Source organism: Stenella coeruleoalba (assembly GCF_951394435.1).
Source record: "Stenella coeruleoalba genome assembly, chromosome: 15".
NCBI classification, from domain to species: Eukaryota; Metazoa; Chordata; class Mammalia; order Artiodactyla; family Delphinidae; genus Stenella; species Stenella coeruleoalba.
In genome coordinates, this window is record NC_137161.1 from 29,554,898 (window position 1) to 29,573,164 (window position 18,267).

At 46.6% G+C, this 18,267-nt stretch overlaps 1 protein-coding gene across 4 annotated transcripts; it reads left to right on the top strand.

Annotated features, from left to right (window-relative positions):
• Nucleotides 1-971: 971 nt before the first annotated feature.
• Nucleotides 972-17,305, top strand: ITPA (inosine triphosphatase). Of its 4 annotated transcripts, none has more exons than XM_079945291.1 (8): nt 972-1,162; nt 9,975-10,032; nt 10,121-10,185; nt 10,803-10,876; nt 11,830-11,861; nt 12,418-12,533; nt 15,501-15,627; nt 16,808-17,305. In XM_079945291.1, the coding sequence occupies exons 1-8, from the start codon at nt 1,097-1,099 to the stop codon at nt 16,894-16,896; spliced, it is 627 nt and encodes a 208-aa protein (XP_079801417.1). In that variant the 5' UTR covers nt 972-1,096; the 3' UTR covers nt 16,897-17,305. The 4 variants fall into 4 exon arrangements, with proteins under 4 accessions (XP_079801417.1, XP_079801419.1, XP_079801420.1 ...); XM_079945292.1 differs by having other exon boundaries at nt 980-1,162; nt 15,551-15,627; nt 16,808-17,302; XM_079945293.1 differs by lacking the exons at nt 15,501-15,627; nt 16,808-17,305 and adding an exon at nt 13,398-15,477 and having other exon boundaries at nt 973-1,162.
• Nucleotides 17,306-18,267: the final 962 nt, after the last annotated feature.

The following is an 18,267-nucleotide window of genomic DNA, read 5'->3' on the forward strand; positions in this document are numbered from 1 at the left end:
GAGGACAAATTCTGGGATCTAAAAAAAAAAATCATCCAGATTATTAGAAGTCTTTAACATTAACGAAAATAACCCATACAGGCATTGACAGTCCTCCAGACTTCCGATGACACTCCTCTGACAGGAGTTGCCTCACCAGGAGTAGAGCTGGCCCTGAATCTGCCCTTACTGTTAACCTTTGGTTGCTGAGTCCATGAAGGAGGGAGACAGCTGAATTGCCCAGTGTGGGTGTCAGCAGTGGGTCAAGGCCTATCGCACAGGTGGGTCTGCTGGGGCACTTTCTACTCTTTGCTGTGTTAGGGATGAAAAGATGTGGCTGAGAAGGGATGATGGACTTAAAGGACTGGAGGGATGAGGTAATAAGCGAGTCGAAATGCTGAAGTCGCAAATCTGGAAGATAGGGGAAAAGACCGGGCTAGATTTAGGCTATGCCAAGTTTAAGATCATAGTCAGAGCTGGCAAGCAAGGAGGAGCTAAGGAAGCGAGGCTGAAGGAGAGGTCAGGATAAAGACCCAGGTTTGGGGGCCCTTGTCCAGAAGGAAACAGTTTCCAGAGACAGCTTTAGAGTGCCCGCGGTTAAGGCGAATCGTCCAGAGCCTAGGCAGTTCATCACCAGCCTCGAGGTAGGTACGCTGGGCTTCTTTGCTTCCTCGGTGTCCCTGTTCCAGAGAGGGGCGAAAGCAGGGGTGGGGCAGGTGGCTGGAACGGTCTCTTCTGACCTTGAGGAGAGCGTCTCTTTGCGGGAGGAACTGGTCTCGGCTTACACAACCTCCAGCGCTGGGAAGACCCCAACAAATCCGACGCAGGAGTGCTGAGCCCTTCTCCTCCCTTCTAGCGCCCGGGGCCCCAGGCTGCTCAAACGAAAAGGGCGCTGTGCTCCCGGGTATCTGAGCAAGGATTCTGGGCGCCCAGCGCAGCCTTCCCGCCCCTAAGGTTCCCAGACTGCAGCTGCCGCCGCCATCATACCGCGCAGCACGCAACAAAATCCACAGCCGGCCTTCCTGGGACCCGAGGCCGGAAAACGGGCCACCCACTTCCGCCGCCAGGCGGAAGTAGAGGGACTTCCGGTGAACTTTACAGGTGCTTGTGGCTCACAATGGCGGCCTCCTTGTCCGGGAAGAAGATCGTGTTTGTCACGGGGAACGCCAAGAAGCTGGAGGAGGTGACGGGAGTGGTGGGAAGCCGACCAGGAGGCGGTTGGGGGGTAGCGTGTGGCAAGGTTGGCTGGGGAGAAGGCGGAGAAGTGGCTTCCAGGCGGAGGGAAGCACGCGGGTGGAAGAGCAGAGGGGGAACAGAGTCCGACCCGGAGGGATGGGTTGGATCGGGAAGGGGATGGGCCGCGTGGAATGGAGTAGCGCGTGTGCGGAGTGGGGGTGACCCGGGGTTGGACTCGATAGAATGAGGGCCTTGACAAATCCGGGCACAGGGGTTGTGAGCTTAGGGGCATCGGGAGCTGAAGGAGTGGTGGGGTCCTTAACACTTGTCCCAAAGGTCACCTCTTAAGCTAGGTCCCAAACCGGGACCCTGACACCCCTCTGGAGCGGATCCAGACCCCACTGCTGGCCTGGGGTTGGCAGGGGCCGGACAGGGTGTGGGGAGAGGCATCCAAACTGAGTTCCACACCCCACCACGGTCCAGAAATGTGGTCCTCAGCCTCTCCCAGCCTCTTTCCGCCATCTGTGAAATGGCCATTATGCAGGAGGTCTGCTTCACAGCGCAATGGAGAGGAGTGAAGGAGGCAGTGGATCCAAAGTTCCTGCCTACAGGGACTTTGTGGTCAGCTCTGAGAATTCTGGGGGTTGATGGAACCGCTTTGGCTGCAAATAGTAGAGAGACACAGGGAGCTCATGTAAACAGCCAGGTGACAATCGTGGGAATACAATGGTATGCTGTCCCACAGGACTTGAGAAGTCTTTCTCAGGAGTCCCTATCGAGGGGTTTATTTGTCCTTCTAGTTCTCTCTGGATGCTCATCCCTTTTCCTTTTGAGGTCTTTCTGCATTTTTCCCTTCTGATGGAGGGGGCAGTAAGGCTTCTGCCAGACATCAGCTCTGATTGGCCTTGCTTGGATCAAAGGTTTGCCCTTACTTAGTCAGCCATGGTCAAGGAGGTGGGTCATGTGTGCGGAGTCAGGATGACACCCACTAGATGTCTGAGGCAGACCAATGGGGTGCAGTCATTAGGGTCATTTGTCTACAGCATAGGGACCAATGACACTTGCGTGCTGTTACAGGGTGGCCTCAGAAGTCAGAGCCCTGTGCTGATAAAAGGTTTGGGATCTTGAGGCCAGACCAGACAAGCAGACAGGCAGTGCCACACTGAACAGAGCCCCATGCAAGATGGTGGGTGCCGGCTCCCAAGGCCATCTCTACTTCTGGTTGAGAATGTGGCCCTCCCACATTTAAAGAAGAGGGAGGGAATTCCCTGGAAGTCCAGTGGTTAGGATTCGAGCTTTCACTGCCGGGGCCCGGGTTCGATCCCTGGTCGGGAAACTAAGATCCTGTAAGCCATGTGGCACGGCCCCCCCAAAAAAGGAGAAAAAAAAAGAAGATGCTGGAGTGGCCAGAGGAGGCTCACTGGAGAAAATGGACTTGAAGTTGGCCTAAAATAGGGAGTTTTAACTCTTCATCTCATGGTACCCCATTGGCAGAGTGATGAAGCCTCTGGACCCTTTCTCAGGAAAATATTTTTAAATGTACAAAATAAAATACATAGGATTACAAAGGAAATCAATTCTATTGATTTACAATTCTCAAAATATTATAAATATTTGTGATCCAGTTACATATGCTTTATTAATGCATACCGAGCTGATCTCCCTGTGCTATGCCCCTGCTTCCCACTAGCTATTTTACATTTGGTAGTGTGTATATGTCGATGCTTCTGTCACTTCTCCCCAGCTTCCCCCTCCCCCGCTGCCGTGTCCTCAAGTCCATTCTGTATGTCTGCGTCTTTATTCCTGCCCTGCCACTAGGTTCATCGGTACCATTTTTTTTTTAGATTCCATATATATGCGTTAGCATACGGTATTTGTTTTTCTCTTTCTTTACTTTTTTTCTTTACTTCACTCTGTATGACAGACTCTAGGTCCATCCACCTCACTACAAAAAACTCTATTTCGTTTCTTTCTATGGCTGAGTAATATTCCATTGTATATATGTGCCACATCTTCTTTATCCATTCGTCTGTCAGTGGACATTTAGTTTGCTTCCATGTCCTGCCTATTGTAAATAGTGCTGCAATGAATATTGTGGTGCATATCTCTTTTTGAATTATGGTTTTCTCAGGGTATATGCCGAGTAGTGGGGTTTGCTGGGTCATGTGGTAGTTCTATTTTTAGTTTTTACGGCACCTCCATACTGCTCTCCATAGTGGTTGTATCAATTTACATTCCCACCAACAGTGCAGGAGGGTTCCCTTTTTACCACACCCTCTCCAGCATTTATTGTTTCTAGATTTTTTGATAATGGCCATTCTGACCAGTGTGAGGTGATACCTCATTGTGGTTTTGATTTGCATGTCTCTAATAGTGATGTTGAGCATCTTTTCATGTGCCTCTTGGCCATCTGTATGTCTTCTTTGGTGAAATGTCTATTTAGGTCTTCTGCCCATTTTTTAATTGGGTTGTTTCTTTTTTTTAATGTATTTTATTTTATTTTAATTTATTTTTGTTTTTGGCTGCGTTGGGTCTTCGTTGCTGTGCGCGGGCTTTTCTCTGATTGTGGTGAGCAGGGGCTACTCTTTGTTGCGGCGCGCAGGCTTCTCATTGCGGTGGCTTGTCTTGTTGTGGAGCTTGGGCTCTAGGTGCGCGGGCTTCAGTAGCTGTGGCACAGGGGGTCAGTAGTTGTGGCTTGCAGGCTCTAGAGCGCAGGCTCAGTAGCTCGGTAGTTGTGGCGCACAGGCTTAGTTGCTCCGCGGCATGTGGGATCTTCCCAGACCAGGGCTCAAACCTGTGTCCTCTGCATTGGCAGGCGGATTCTTAACCACTGCGCCACCAGGGAAGCCTGGGTTGTTTCTTTTTTTGATTTTGAGCTCCATGAGCTGTTTGTATATTTTGGAGATTAATCCTTTGCTCGTTGTTTCATTTGCAAATATTTTATCCCATTCTGAGGGTTGTCTTTTCGTCTTGTTTATGGTTTGCTTTGCTGTGCAAAGCTTTTAAGTTTAACTAGGTCCCATTTGTTTATTTTTGTTTTTATTTTCATTACTCTAGAAGGTGGGTCAAAAAACATCTTGCTGTCGTTTATGTCAGAGTGTTTTTCCTATGGTTTCCTCTAAGAGTTTTATAGTGTCTGGTTTTACATTTAGGTCTTTAATACATTTGGAGTTTATTTTTATTTTTTTATTTTTTGGAGTTTATTTTTGTGTGTGGTGTTAGGTGGTGTTCTAATTTCATTCTTTTACATGTAGCTGTCCAGTTTTCCCAGCACCACTTACTGAAGAGGCTGTCTTTTCTCCATTGTATGTTCTTGCCTCCTTTGTCGTAAATTAGGTGACCATATGTGCATGGGTTTATCTCTGGGCTTTCTATCCTGTACCTTGATCTATATTTCTGTTTTTGTGCCAGTACCATAATGTCTTGATTACTGTAGCTTTATAGTATAGTTTGAAATCAGGGAGCCTGATTCCTCCAGCTCCTTTTTTCTTTCTCAGTATTGCTTTGGCTATTCAGGATCTTTTGTGTTTCCATACAAATTGTAAAATTTTTTGTTCTAATTCTGTGAAGAATGCCATTGGTAGTTTGATAGGGATTGCATTGAATCTGTAGATTGCTTTGGGTAGTATAGTCATTTTCATAATATTGATTCTTCCAATCCAAGAATATGGTATATTTCTCCAACTGTTTATGACATCTTTGATTTCTTTCATCAGTGTTTTATAGTTTTCCAAGTATAAGTCTTTCACCTCCTTAGATAGGTTTATTCCTAGATATTTTATTATTTTTGTTGCGATGGTAAATGGGATTGTTTCCTTAATTTCTCTTTCTGATTTTTCGTTGTTAGTGTATAGGAATGCCAGAGATTTCTGTGCATTAACTTTGTATCCTGCAACCTTACCAAATTCGTTGATTAGTTCTAGTAGTTTTCTGGTGGCATCTTTAGGATTTTCTATGTATAGTATCATGTCATCTGCAAACAGTGACAGTTTTACTTATCCAATTTGTATACCTTTTATTTCTTTTTCTTCTCTGATTGCCATGGCTAGGACTTCGAAAACTATGTTGAGTAAGAGTGGTGAGAGAGGACATCCTTGTCTTTTTCCTGATCTTAGAGGAAATGCTTTCAGTTTTTCACCATTGAGTATGTTTGCTGTGGGTTTGTCATATATGACCTTTATTATGTTGAGGTAGGTTCCCTCTATGCCCATTTTCTGGAGAGTTTTTATCGGAAAAGAGTGTTGAATTTTTTCAAAACCTTTTTCTGCATCTATTGAGATGATCACATGGTTTTTATTCCTTAATTTGTTAACATGGTGTATCACATTGATTTGCGTATATTGAAGAATCCTTGCATCTGATGTATGATCCTTTTAATATGTTGTTGGATTCTGTTTGCTAGTATTTTGTTCAGGAGTTTTGCATCTATGTTCATCAGTGATATTGGACTATAATTTTCTTTTTTTGTGATACCTTATTCTGGTTTTGGTATCAGGGTGATGGTGGCTTCATAGAACGAATTTGGGAGCGTTCCTCTCTCTGCAGTTTTTTGGACGAGTTTGAAGAAGGATCGGTGTTAGCTCTTCTCTAAATGTTTGATAGAATTCACCTGTGAAGCCATCTGGTCCTGGACTTTTGTTTGTTGGAAGATTTTTTTTATATATAAATTTTTTTTTTTTTTTTTTTTTTGCGTTACGTGGGCCTCTCACTGTTGTGGCCTCTCTCGTTGCGGAGCACAGGCTCCGGACGCGCGGGCTCAGCAGCCATGGCTCACGGGCCCAGCCACTTCACAGCATGTGGGATCTTCCCGGACCGGGGCACGAACCCATGTCCCCTGCATCGGCAGGCGGACTCTCAACCACTGCGCCACCAGGGAAGCCCTATATATAAATTTATTTATTTTTACTTATTTACGTTTGGCTGCGCTGGGTCTTCGTGGCTGCGCGTGGGCTTTCTCTAGTTGCGGCAAGCCGGGGCTACTCTTCGTTATGGTGCACAGGCTTCTCACTGTGGTGGTTTCCCTTGTTGTGGAGCATGGGCTCTTGGCAGGCGGACTTCAGTAGTTGTGGCACATGGGCTCAGTAGTTGTGGCTCGTGGGCTCTAGAGCATAGGCTCAGTAGGTGCGGCACATGGGGTTAGTTGCTCCATGGCATATGGGGTCTTCTCGGACCAGGGATCAAACCTGTGTCCCCTGCATTGGCAGGCAGATTTTTAACCACTACGCCACCAGGGTAGTCCTGTTGGAAGATTCTTAATTACAGTTTCAATTTCATTACCTGTGATAGGTCTGTTTATATTTTCTAATTCTTCCTGGCTCAGTCTTGGAAAATTGTACGTTTCCAAGAATTTGTCCATTTCCTCATGGTTGTCCATTTTATTGGCATATAGTTGTCTGTAGTAGTCTCTTATAATCCTTTGTATTTCTGCAGTGTCAGTTGTGATTTCTCCTTTTTCATTTCTAATTTTATTGATCTGCACCCTTTTTTTCTTGATGAGTCTGGGTAAGGGTTTATCAATTTTGTTTATCTTCTCAAAGAACCAACTTTTAGTTTTATTGATTTTTGCTGTTGTTTTCATTTGTTTCATTTATTTCTGCTCTGATCTTTATGATTTCTTTCCTTCTACTGACTTTGGGTTTTCGTTGTTCTTCTTTCTCTAGTTGCTTTAGGTGTAGGGTTAGATTGTTTATTTGAGATTTTTCTTGTTTCTTGAGGTGCGATTGAATTGCTATAAACTTCCCTCTTAGAACTGCTTTTGCTGCATCCCATAGGTTTTGAATCATTGTGTTTTTGTTGTCATTTGTATCTATGTATTCTTTTATTTCTTTGATTTCTCTAGTGATCTCTTGGTTACTTAGTAGTGCACTGTTTAGCCTCCATGTATTTGTGTTTTTTACAGTTTTTTTCCTGTAATTGATTTACACATAGCAGTGTGGTCAGAAAAGATACTTGATACGATTTCAATTTTCTTAAATTTTCCAAGGCTTGATTTGTGAGCCAAGATGTGATCTGTCTTGGAGAATGTTCCGTGTGCACTTGAGAAGGAAGTGTACTGTGCCACTTTCGGGTGGAATGTTCTATAAATATCAGTTAAATCTTATCTGGTCTATTGTGTCATCTAAAGCTTGTGTTTGCTTATTTATTTTCTGTTTGGATGATCTGTCCATTGGGGTAAGTGAGGTGTTAAAGTCCCCTACTATTATAGTGTTACTGTTGATTTCTGCTTTCATGGTTGTTAGCATTTGCCTTATGTATTGAGGTGCTCCTATGTTGGGTGCATAAGCGATTATAATTGTTATATCTTCTTCTTGGATTGATCCCTTGATCATTATGTACTGTCCTTCCTTATCTCTTGTAACAGTCTTTATTTTAAAGTCTATTTTTTAAAATAAATTTATTTATTTTATTTTTGGCTGTGTTGGGTCTTTGTTGCTGTGCATGGGCTTTCTCTAGTTGCGGCAAGCAGGGGTTACTCTTCATTGCGGTGTGCAGTCTTCTCATTGAGGTGGCTTCTCTTGTTGCATAACACAGGCTCTAGGCATGCAGGCTTCAGTAGTTGTGGCACACGGGCTCAGTAGTTGTGGCTCACAGGCTCTAGAGAGCAGGCTCAGTAGTTGTGGTGCATGGGCTTAGTCGCTGCACAGCATGTGGGATCTTCCTGGAGGGATTGAACCTGTGTCCCCTGCATTGGCAGGCAGATTCTTAACCGCTGCACCACCAGGGAAGCCCTAAAGTCTATTTTATCTGATATGAGTATTGCTACTCCAACATTCTTTTGATTTCCATTTGCATGGAATATATTTTTCCATCCCTTCACTTTTAGTCTGTATGTGTTCCTAGGTCTGAAGTGGGTCTCTTGTAGACAGCATATATACAGGTCTTGTTTTTGTATCCATTCAGCCAGTCTGTGTCTTTTGGTTGGAGCATATAATCCATTTACATTCAAGGTTGTTATCGATTGTATGTACCTATTTTTATTTTCTTAATTGTTTTGGGTTCGTTTTTGTGGGTCTTTTTCTTCTCTTGTGTTTCCTGCCTAGAGAAGTTTTTTTAGCATTTGTTGTAAAGGTGGTTTGGTGGTGCTGAATTCTCTTACCTTTTGCTTGTCTGAAAAGCTTTTGATTTCTCTCTTGACTCTGAATGAGATCCTTGCTGGGTAGAGTAATCTTGGTTGTAGTTTTTTCTCTTTCATCATTTTAAGTATATCCTGCCACTCCCTTCTGGCCTGCAGAGTTTCTGCTGAAAAATCAGTTGATAATGTTATGGGGATTCCTTTGTATGTTATCTTTTGCTTTTCCCTTGCTGCTTTTAATATTTTTTCTTTGAACTCAATTTTTGTTAGTTTGATTAATATGTGTCTTGGTGTGTTTCTCTTAAGATTTATCCTGTATGGGACTCTGTGCTTCCTGGACTTGGGTGGCTATTTCCTTTCCCATGTTAGGGAAGTTTTCTGCTATGATCTCTTCAAATATTTTCTCAGACCCTTTTTTTTTCTCTTCTTATTTGGGACCCCTATAATTCGAATGTTGGTGTGTTTAGTATTGTCCCAGAGGTCTCTGAGATTGTCTTCGATTCTTTTCATTCTTTTTTCTTTATTCTGCTCCTTGGCAGTTATTTCCAGCAGTCTGTCTTCCAGCTCACTTATATTTGTTCTTCTGCCTCAGTTATCCTATTATTGATTCCTTCTAGTGTATTTTTCATTTCAGTTACTGTGTTTTCATCTCTGTTTGTCCTTCAATTCTTCTAGAACTTTGTTAAACATTTCTTGTATTTTCTTAGTCTGTGCCTCCATTCTACTTCTGAGATTCTGGATCATCTTTACTACCATTACTCTGAATTCTTTTTAGGTAGCTTGCCTATTTCCTCTTCATTTATTTGGTCTTATAGGTTTTTACCATGCTTCTTCATCTGTGACATACTTTATTACCCTCTCATTTTTTCTGATGGGTGGGATTGTGTTCCTGTAAACAGGAACTGGTTGTTTGGCCTGAGGCTTCCAACACTGGAGTTTGTAGGCTGTTGGGTAGAGCTGGGTCTTGGTGCTGAGATGAGGAACTCCAGGAGACCTCACTCCAATGAATATTTCCTGGGGTCTGAGGTTCTCTTATTAGTCCAGTGGTTCAGACTCAGAGCTCCCATCGCAGGAGCTGTTCACTTGGGGGTTCTTCCCGTCTCCTTGGGCGTCAAGGTCCCCCACCACCATCTGGCAGGCGCCCTAGTTGTAGGGAGACACAAACTCTGTGTCTTCCCACGCTGCCATCTTGACTCTGCCCCTTGTAAATGATATTTTGAGATATCTGCTACAACTGTAATGGGATATGACAACATCTGCGATTTTAATAGGTTTAAATATCACAGGAGATGCTAATGCTATTTGTGTTTGTTTTCTATATTCACTATTGAAAGGGACGCTAAATTTCAGGTAGGGGTTAGTGAAAATAAAGTGTTTTGTTTTGTTTTGTTTTGTTTTTCCTAATCCAAGTTCACAGATCTCCTGAATTCTGGGTAACCCCTGATAGAAAATTCTTGGCCCAAAGGATAGGTTTTGGGAGCACTGAGAAGGGAAGAGGGTGTTCTAGGTAGGTGGTTAGCATAAACAGAGACCTGAAGTAGGAGGGAGGGATTGGAGAGTGAGGAGATGGGGGAGCTGACCTGCTGGGGTGGGACCCTGAAGGCTGGGGTGAGGCTCATGGGCCTGACTTGGTGAGCTTTAGGGGACTGACAGGAGAGTTACCTGACGAGAAAGATGGGTGACAGCTTGTGTAGTAATGGGGAATAGTTAAACAAATGGTGATAAATGTTCTTTCGTTTTGGAACAGGTCATTCAGATTCTAGGAGATAAGTTTCCATGCACTTTGGTGGCACAGAAGATTGACCGTATGTCTCTGATTAGTTCTATTTTTAAAAGATGATTCAATTTCTCTCTCTCTCTGTGACCTGACTGTGTGTCTGTTTCTCTGATAAGTGCCAGAGTACCAAGGAGAGCCTGATGAGATTTCCATTCGGAAGTGTCAGGAGGCAGCTCGCCAGGTGCTTGCTCCACACATGTCCTGTACTTGCGCCTCTTGTCCTGGTGGCTCCTGGGGTCTGTGCCTGCTGGGGATGGGTAGAGAATATGGTGGGCACACTTTATAATGACTTGAAGGACGTTTCCAGGCTTAGCTAGGCTGGAGTCAGTTAATATTGGCTCTGGAATACTGCCTTCCTTTCTCAACCTTGACTGCATAGTATCCCCCTAGATGACCACACACACACATAATTCACTCTTCCCAATTCTCAGGTACATACATTCCACCCCTACATTCTCCCCACATACATCCACCCTGCACTCACACACCTCTGTGGAACTGAAAAAGAGTGCTTTGTAAACAGTCAGGCTGCTTGAGTATGAATCCCAGCTCTCCTGTCACTGTACCTGGAGCAAACTTTACAACCTGCCAAGGCTTTGATGTCCCTACCTTTAAAATGAAGATAAGACATTAGTCAACAGCTGTTACCCAGAGCAGATGGACCTCTATCTGCTGCTGCTGTTGCACATCCCAGCTAGCTGTGAGTGTGGCCCTGGCTTGGATGGCAGGGGAATTCAGGGTGGAGGTGGGGCCTGCTGCTGGACGCGGGTCTCAGGGCTGCATGTTCTTGTGCTGCAGGTGCAGGGCCCTGTACTGGTGGAGGACACCTGTCTGTGCTTCAACGCCCTTGGGGGCCTCCCTGGCCCCTACATGTGAGTGCTCCCCCACCCTTTTGCAGGGCCCTGGCCACAAAACCACTTGAACTTTGAAATGATTTGTTACTTGATACTGCGGGTCATTCACTGTCTTGGCATCAACACCAGTATGTCAGATTGTCTTGAGGGAGGATTAGGGATGGGGAAGAGGCATACCTTTCTTTTGTAAAGTATGAGAATGTGATTGTGTAAGTTGAGATGGGCAAGGGGAACTCACCCATTGGAGAGGTACATTTGTGGGCAGATCAGTTTCAGGAAAGAGGAAATAAGGAAGTTGAGATCTGCAGATGGATTTCCTTAAAGCTATCCAGTACCCTGGACCCCCTCAGAAGGTCTTTGTGTATCTCTAGGGTACAAATACCCCAATTTGTTAGGTCTTGGGTATGTATACAGTTGACCCTTGAACAACTTGGGGGGGGGTTAACCTGTGTTTAACTTACAGTTGGCCTTCCATATCAGTGAATTCAACTGTATATTACTGTAGTATTTACTACTGAAAAATATCCATGTATAAGTGAACACATGCAGTTCAAATTCATGTTGTTCAAGGGTTAACTGTATCTTTAACTTTTGGATTGCTAATTTGTTTGCCAAGGCAGTAGCACCCCTACACACTTATAGTGTACATTGCTCCATATTCTTACCAGCACTGTTTTATGACTTTTTAGTATTTTGTAATGGCGGGAGTGGGAAATGTTACCACATGCAATTTTAATTTGCATTTCCCTAATTACCAGTGAGATTGAGGGCTTCACTGGTTTATCAGTTCTTTTGTGGATTGCCTCTTTGTCTCCATTTCCTTTTTCCTATTGGATTATTTCTCTTCATTTTGAGTTGAGACATTCTTTGCTCTCCCAGGGCTCTAATCCCTGGGAGATGCAGCCCAGAAACAAGGTGGTAAGAACATCCATCTGATTGTGGTGTCTGACTCACCTTTATTTCTCTTGCAGAAAGTGGTTTCTGGAGAAGTTAAAGCCTGAAGGTATTATCCCCATGTCTCTTTCTTTAGACCTGTTTGAAATTAAGAATCTGTGGGTTCTACGAGAGGAGCTCCAACTAGTAATCAGGAATCTCGGGTTCCATCCCCTTCACGGAGTCTCCATTCACCTCAGTTTCCCCATCTATAATCTACAGCTCACACTCTCCCTATACACCCGGTGCCAGGGAGCACTGAGATTTGGGAGGAGTGGATGGGGTGGGGGTGGGTGGTGAGAGCTTTGTGTTTGAGGGACAAAGGGGCTCTAGTTGATTCTGGCTCAGAGGGACTGGCCCCACTTCTTGCTGTCCTTGCCTCAGTGGGGGGTGGGGAGAGGGACACCCTGCTGCTCCCCCTGGTCCCAGCAGCGCATACCCTGAAGCCCACAGTAGTAGAATAAGGAACCCCACATCCCCATCACCCAACTTCCTGGGTTATCAGCGCAGGGCCTATTTGGTGATAGGTATAACTCCCCTTCGCCACCTGGGCCCATTGAGTGCGGAGAGGGGGCTGGGGCCGGGCAGCGTAGAGTGCGCTGAGCCCTCACTGCACGTGCCCGCAGGTCTCCACCAGCTCCTGGCTGGGTTCCAAGACAAGTCGGCCTATGCACTCTGCACGTTCGCGCTCAGCACTGGGGACCCCAGCGAGCCTGTGCGCCTCTTCAGGGGCCGGACCTCGGTGCGTACCCATGCTCGTTCCCCAGAGTGCCGCCAGAGGGCGCTGTGACTCGCGATGATGCTGCAGGACTGTAGTGGGGAGGGCGCGCCCCTGGGTACCACAGCTAGAAGTGCTGTCAATCCCGAAACTTATTTGACCCCAGAGTCAGGTGTTTGGAAACGCACAGTGGCTTACAGCTGTTGGGGCCTGGTATACCCAGAGCTCTGCAGTGTATGCTGTCCTGAGAAGCAGATGTGGAAACTGAAGGTGACAACTCCTAGAGCTACATCTATAGCCCAGACTTCTCCAAGCTTGAATCTCCTCATCCCACTGCTGAGGCAACAGCTTCCCTTGAACATCTCACAGCCTTTCCAACTTTTTATGTTCATATAGAATCTTCCTTCTCCCCCCAACTCATTCCTTTCAAAACTGCCCTTCAGTGCCCCCATGCTTACCTATCAGACCGTAGGTTCAGCTGCTTCTCACAGGGTCCAGACCACCCTCTGGGCTGGCCTGCTTCCCCCACCCCACCCCCGCCCCAGCCCATCCATCCCCTCCCCGTGGCAGGAGTGTACCTTCAGGCACATCATTTCTCTGCTTTGTCCTTTCTGCTCAGGATAGAATCCAAAGTCCCACCATAGCTCACATAGCCCTATGCCAGTGGCTCCACCAGGGACTGTCCACAGATGTTTTACTTTACACTCCCTGATTAGATTTTTAATTTTTGTGGTGAAAAAACAGGTAACAGAAATTACCATCTTCATTTTTAAGTGTACAATACAATAGTGTACACTGTTGTGCACCAGATCTCTAGAACTTTCTCATCTTGCAGAATTGAAACTATGCCCATTGAATAATGACTCCATCTTCCCCTCCTCTCTCCAGCACCTGGCAACCACCATTCTACTTTGTGTTGCTAAGAGTTCGGCTACCTCAGATACATCATATAAGTGGAATCCTGCAGTGTTTGTTTTTTTGTGACTGGCTTATCTCACTTAGCATAATGTCCTCAAGTTTCATCCATGTTGTAGCATGTGATAGGATCTCCTTTTTTAAGACTGAATAATATTCCATTGTATATATATACCACTTTTTCCTTTATCCGTTTACAGGCATACCTCGTTTTATTGAGCTTCACAGATATTATGTTTTTACAAATTGAAAGTTTGTGGCAATCCTGCATTGTCAGATGATGGTTAGCATTTTTAGCAATTAAGTATTTTTAAATTAAGGTATGTACACTATTTTTTAGACATAATGCTATTGCACACTTAATAGATTACAATATAGTGTAAACATAACTTTTATATGCAGTAGGAAACCAAAAAATTCATGTGACTTGCTTTATTGCGATAATTGCTTAATTGCAGTGGTCTGGAACTGAACCCACAATATCTCCAAGGTCTGCCTGTATTCATTGATGAACACTTGCGTGGCTTCCACTTTTTGGCTTGTTCATATGCTGCTATGAACGTGGGTGTGCAAATATCTCTTCAAGATCCTGTTTTCATTCTTTTGGGTATATATCCAGAAATGGGATTGCTGGATCATATTGCCTGGTTACATTTTTAACAGTTAGTTTTAGTGGTCTGCTACTTTCACAGAAATGTTCTCTCAAAAATCAAAAGTATGAACAACCACAGGCCCAACTTCCTGCACCATGACTGACTAGCAGCTGTGCTGCTGATGGGGCCTGATCACTTTCATCCGACCATTCCCTATTGTCTCCCCAGCTTGGGCTGCTGTTTGTACTTTGTTGCTGCCAGCCCTGACTTTAACTGAGGTAGCCTTGTTTCTCCTTGTTCTGTTCTCCCCTGTGCTTTCGAAAAAACCCTAGCCACGTTGTCCTTTCAGCAGTGCGTATGATAAGCCTTTTCCATCTCTGGACCTCAGCACAGCTGTGTCCTCCACCTAGAATGTTCTTGCCCTAGTCCTTTATGTGGCCAAAGTGTCCCCTCCTCACTGAGGCCTTCCCTGAGCTCCCCATCTTGTTATTCTTGAGCCCAGCTCCCAGTGTGTTGCCTCTAAGACACTTTGCATTTGGTAATCATTAATGTGTTTACTGATGTAATGCTTGTTTTGCTTAAGAGTTCCATTCTGTGAAGGCAAGGCTACGATTTTCTGTTTTCCTGGTGCCTGCTTCGCTGAGGCATTCAAAAAACAGTTGTTGCATGGGTGAAGTTCAGAGTGGTTCAGTAACTGGCCTCAGTCACACAGCTCCCCATTAGCAGAAGCAAAATTTACCTTTGGTCTGAATGACTTGGAATTTATATGGCTAATCCCCATCCTCTACTACCTCCCTTGTATTTTATAAGTTTTTTTTTTTTTTTTTTTTTTTTGTGGAGCACAGGCTCTGGACGCGCAGGCTCAGTGGCCATGGCTCACGGGCCCAGTCACTCCACGGCATGTGGGATCTTCCCGGACCAGGGCACGAACCCATGTCCCCTGCATCAGTAGGCGGACTCTCAACCACTGTGCCACCAGGGAAGCCTGACACTGGTTATCTTTGTCACATTTTCCTTTTGGAATTTGCCTATTACAGCCAGTATTTACTGAGCTCATTTTTGTGTTGAACATTGTGCAAAGTAATTTCTATTTTGTTGTTTCATTTGTTAGAGCCTCCCTTGTATTTTGAGAAATGCAGTAATAGTAGCAGGCACAGGGCTTGGCTGCAAGGTTCAGGGCCCTCAAACTTCCTATTAGGAGAAAATGTTTTCTGTCAGTCTTTCAAAGTTGCTTCTCTTCTTCAGTGAGGTCACAGTTTGTCAAAGCTTCAGAGAGGGAGGCTGGTCCCAGGGGTATCTGTGGGCTAATCAAGCATGTGGTTCCTCCCTGTCTGTGGGGAGCGAGCCGTCCTGCTCTGCATTTTATCTGTGTTCAGCAAACATTTGCCGGCACCATGGACCCCTTGAAATAATATATTTTGAGTAAATAGGGTTTAACCAAATTCATAAACCAAACTCAGTCTGGCTACTGCCCTCCTCACAGTGCATCTCCTCCACACCCAGTGGCACACCTGTCCCCCTTTCCTCTGGCAGGGCCAGATTGTGGTGCCCCGTGGCTGCCGGGATTTTGGCTGGGACCCCTGCTTTCAGCCTGATGGATATGAGCAGACGTAAGGAGCCCCAGTTTCTTTCAGGGGTGTGGGGTGGGGATGGCCGTGGTCTGGGTTGGGTCAGTGCCCTGCCCAGGTGCAGGCACGCGGATACAGGCGGGGCAGGCTCTGAGGTGCCGTTCCGGCTGAAGGCAGCTCTGCTGGGGTGGATGCAAGGAATCTGGGTGGCCTGGTCCACAGCTGGGAGGCAGCTGGGCATAGCTGAAGTCCTGGGCTCTCGGGCTCAGCTCAGCGCAGAGCAGCTTTGTAGCTTCAGTGGCTTCCCCGCTCTGACCTGGGCTTGTCAGCTTTGTTGGATGATTATCTGACCCCCATTTAGTCTGGAAAAATGTTAGCACTTGGCCACCACGTTACACCCCCACAGTGCCAGGTGTTCTCAGTATTTCATGCTAGCCCCCGCTTATTTACACGGGACATGTTGGCCATTATTGGAATCGGGTTTGTCAAGCTGGAGGGGGGCCCTTAGGGAGTGTGGCCTGAGGCCTCACAACAGCCAGGCAGGGCTGAGGACAACATGAAGCAGCACTTTGGTGACACAAAGGCTCTATATCTGCACTGTGCAATCCGGTAGCCATTAGCCACGTGTGGCTGCGGAGCATCTGAAATGTGGTTAGAGCAACTGAGGAACAGAATTTATTTTTATTCAGTTGTAATTGGTTTAAATGGCCACAGTGGCTGGTAGCCACCATATTTGACAGCATAGATGTGAAAGTGACAACTGGAGTAGGGATTCTCACCTCACTGGAGTCCTGCCATGGATGGCAGGCCACTGGCTGGCTGTTCAAGGCTCATCTGCTGCCCCCTGCCCCCACCTGCCCGCCCCACAGTGCATTGGAGGAGATTGCTATGTTTGCTCTGTCAGGCCCCACTGCTTCCCGTCAACAGATGACAAAGCTGATAAAGCATGCAGCTCATCCCCCTGTCCCCAGCTTCCCTTTGATGACTTTTGGACACACTAGAACCAGTTTAAGATCCTTTCACACTCATTAATATGGGTTTCTACCTACAGGGGAATTTAAGACTGATTTTTTAAAAATTAACTCTGGTTGCCAGGAGCTGGTAGCCCCACTACCCTCTCCTAGGGACTTTTTGAGCTTTGGGCTCCAGGATGAGGTGAGGTGTACACACCCTCCCTGAATCTGGGCCCCCTCTTCTCTGAGCTGCTACTGTTGCCCCTTAGGTATGCAGAGATGCCCAAGGCTGAGAAGAACACCATCTCCCATCGCTTCCAGGCCCTGCTTGAGTTGCAAGAATACTTTGGCAACCTGACTCCACTTGGAGCTGGTGATGACCACTCTGGCTGAGGATCCGGGGAGGGCTAGCCTGAAACCGCCTCTATCAGGCAGGCACCCATCCAAGTACCGCCTTCAGGGTTACCACTTCCTGGGGGTGTTACCAGCCGTCAGGAGCAGCTGGCTCTGCTTGGAGAAACTTTGGCCAGAGGACACCATCCTCTTGTCCTCAGGGATTCAGTGGTCTCCTACAGCCTCCAGGCCTGGAATCCGGAAAGGACCTTGGGTGTTAAAACTGGCCTTGGCAGGGTTGAGGGTTTGGGGAAGAACCACACAAACAGCCTTAGATGTTTTTTAAATGCAGCAAATAAAAATTCCGGAGGGTACTTGCTTCCAAAATAAACTGGGTATATTTGCTCTGAAACCTGCCCCAGACAGGTGTCTGTCTCCTGAGTCCCCTTTGGCACGAGCAGGAAACCTCTCAGGTCGGGGGGGGCAAAACGGGTGTAGGGGGGTGGCTGGAGGAGGGCAGTGCTGTGTCGAGGCTGTTTGTGTGCTCTTGCTAGCTGGAGTATTATATCTTTCTTTTTGTCCTTGAAGTCTCTGATCATGGGCTGAACTTTTACATGCCACATCCCTGCTGCCCGCCCACCCAGCCACTGAGCAATGCCACCACCCAGCTGGCCTCTATTGTGTTTGCTGGGTTGGGGGGCGGGCAGTGTGGGATGCTGAGTGCTTTTGCTTTATTCTGGTGTACATTAGAGCAGCTAAAATGTTGGTTTATGGTTATAACGCCAGGTTCATTTTTATGGCAGGGAGGAGGGATGGAGTTCTTGACCCCAGTTGGGTTGACATGCCACGGTTCAGCCTGGGGGGCCAGCTGAGTTGAGCCCTTCAGGAGGCCCGGCTCAGCTACCCCAGACCCGTACTGAGTCCTGGTAAAGCCCTTCCCTGGGAGGGACTTCAGAGGCCCGGGGTGGCTCCCTTGCCTTCCTGCAGGTGTTACTCTGGTAAAGAGGAGGTGCCCAACCCCAAGGACAATCAGAAAAGCCCGTTGTGTGCAGCAGGTTGGGGGGTGGGGGTCCTTAATGCTGGTGTGTCGCTCCCAAGCTTAAGTTACATCCCCTCCTCAGTCCTAGCAGCACGGCCCAGGGCCTAGATTTAACAGTTGTTTCCTCCCCTAAAATTCATCAGCACCCGTGGGTGAGGACAGGACCTCATCCCTTTGCTCCCCTCTTGTCTGTGAAGCCCAGCTGGGTTGTTTCCTCAGGAAGTGCCGGTGGTGGTGCTCAGCCTCCTCTGAGTTGTCTGCTTGGCATGGGTGGTGTCCGGCTGGAACTCAGGTGTGGGGTGCTGGGGGGCCTGCCTACTCCTTGCCTGGTGATCCTGGACACAGCCCCACCTGCAG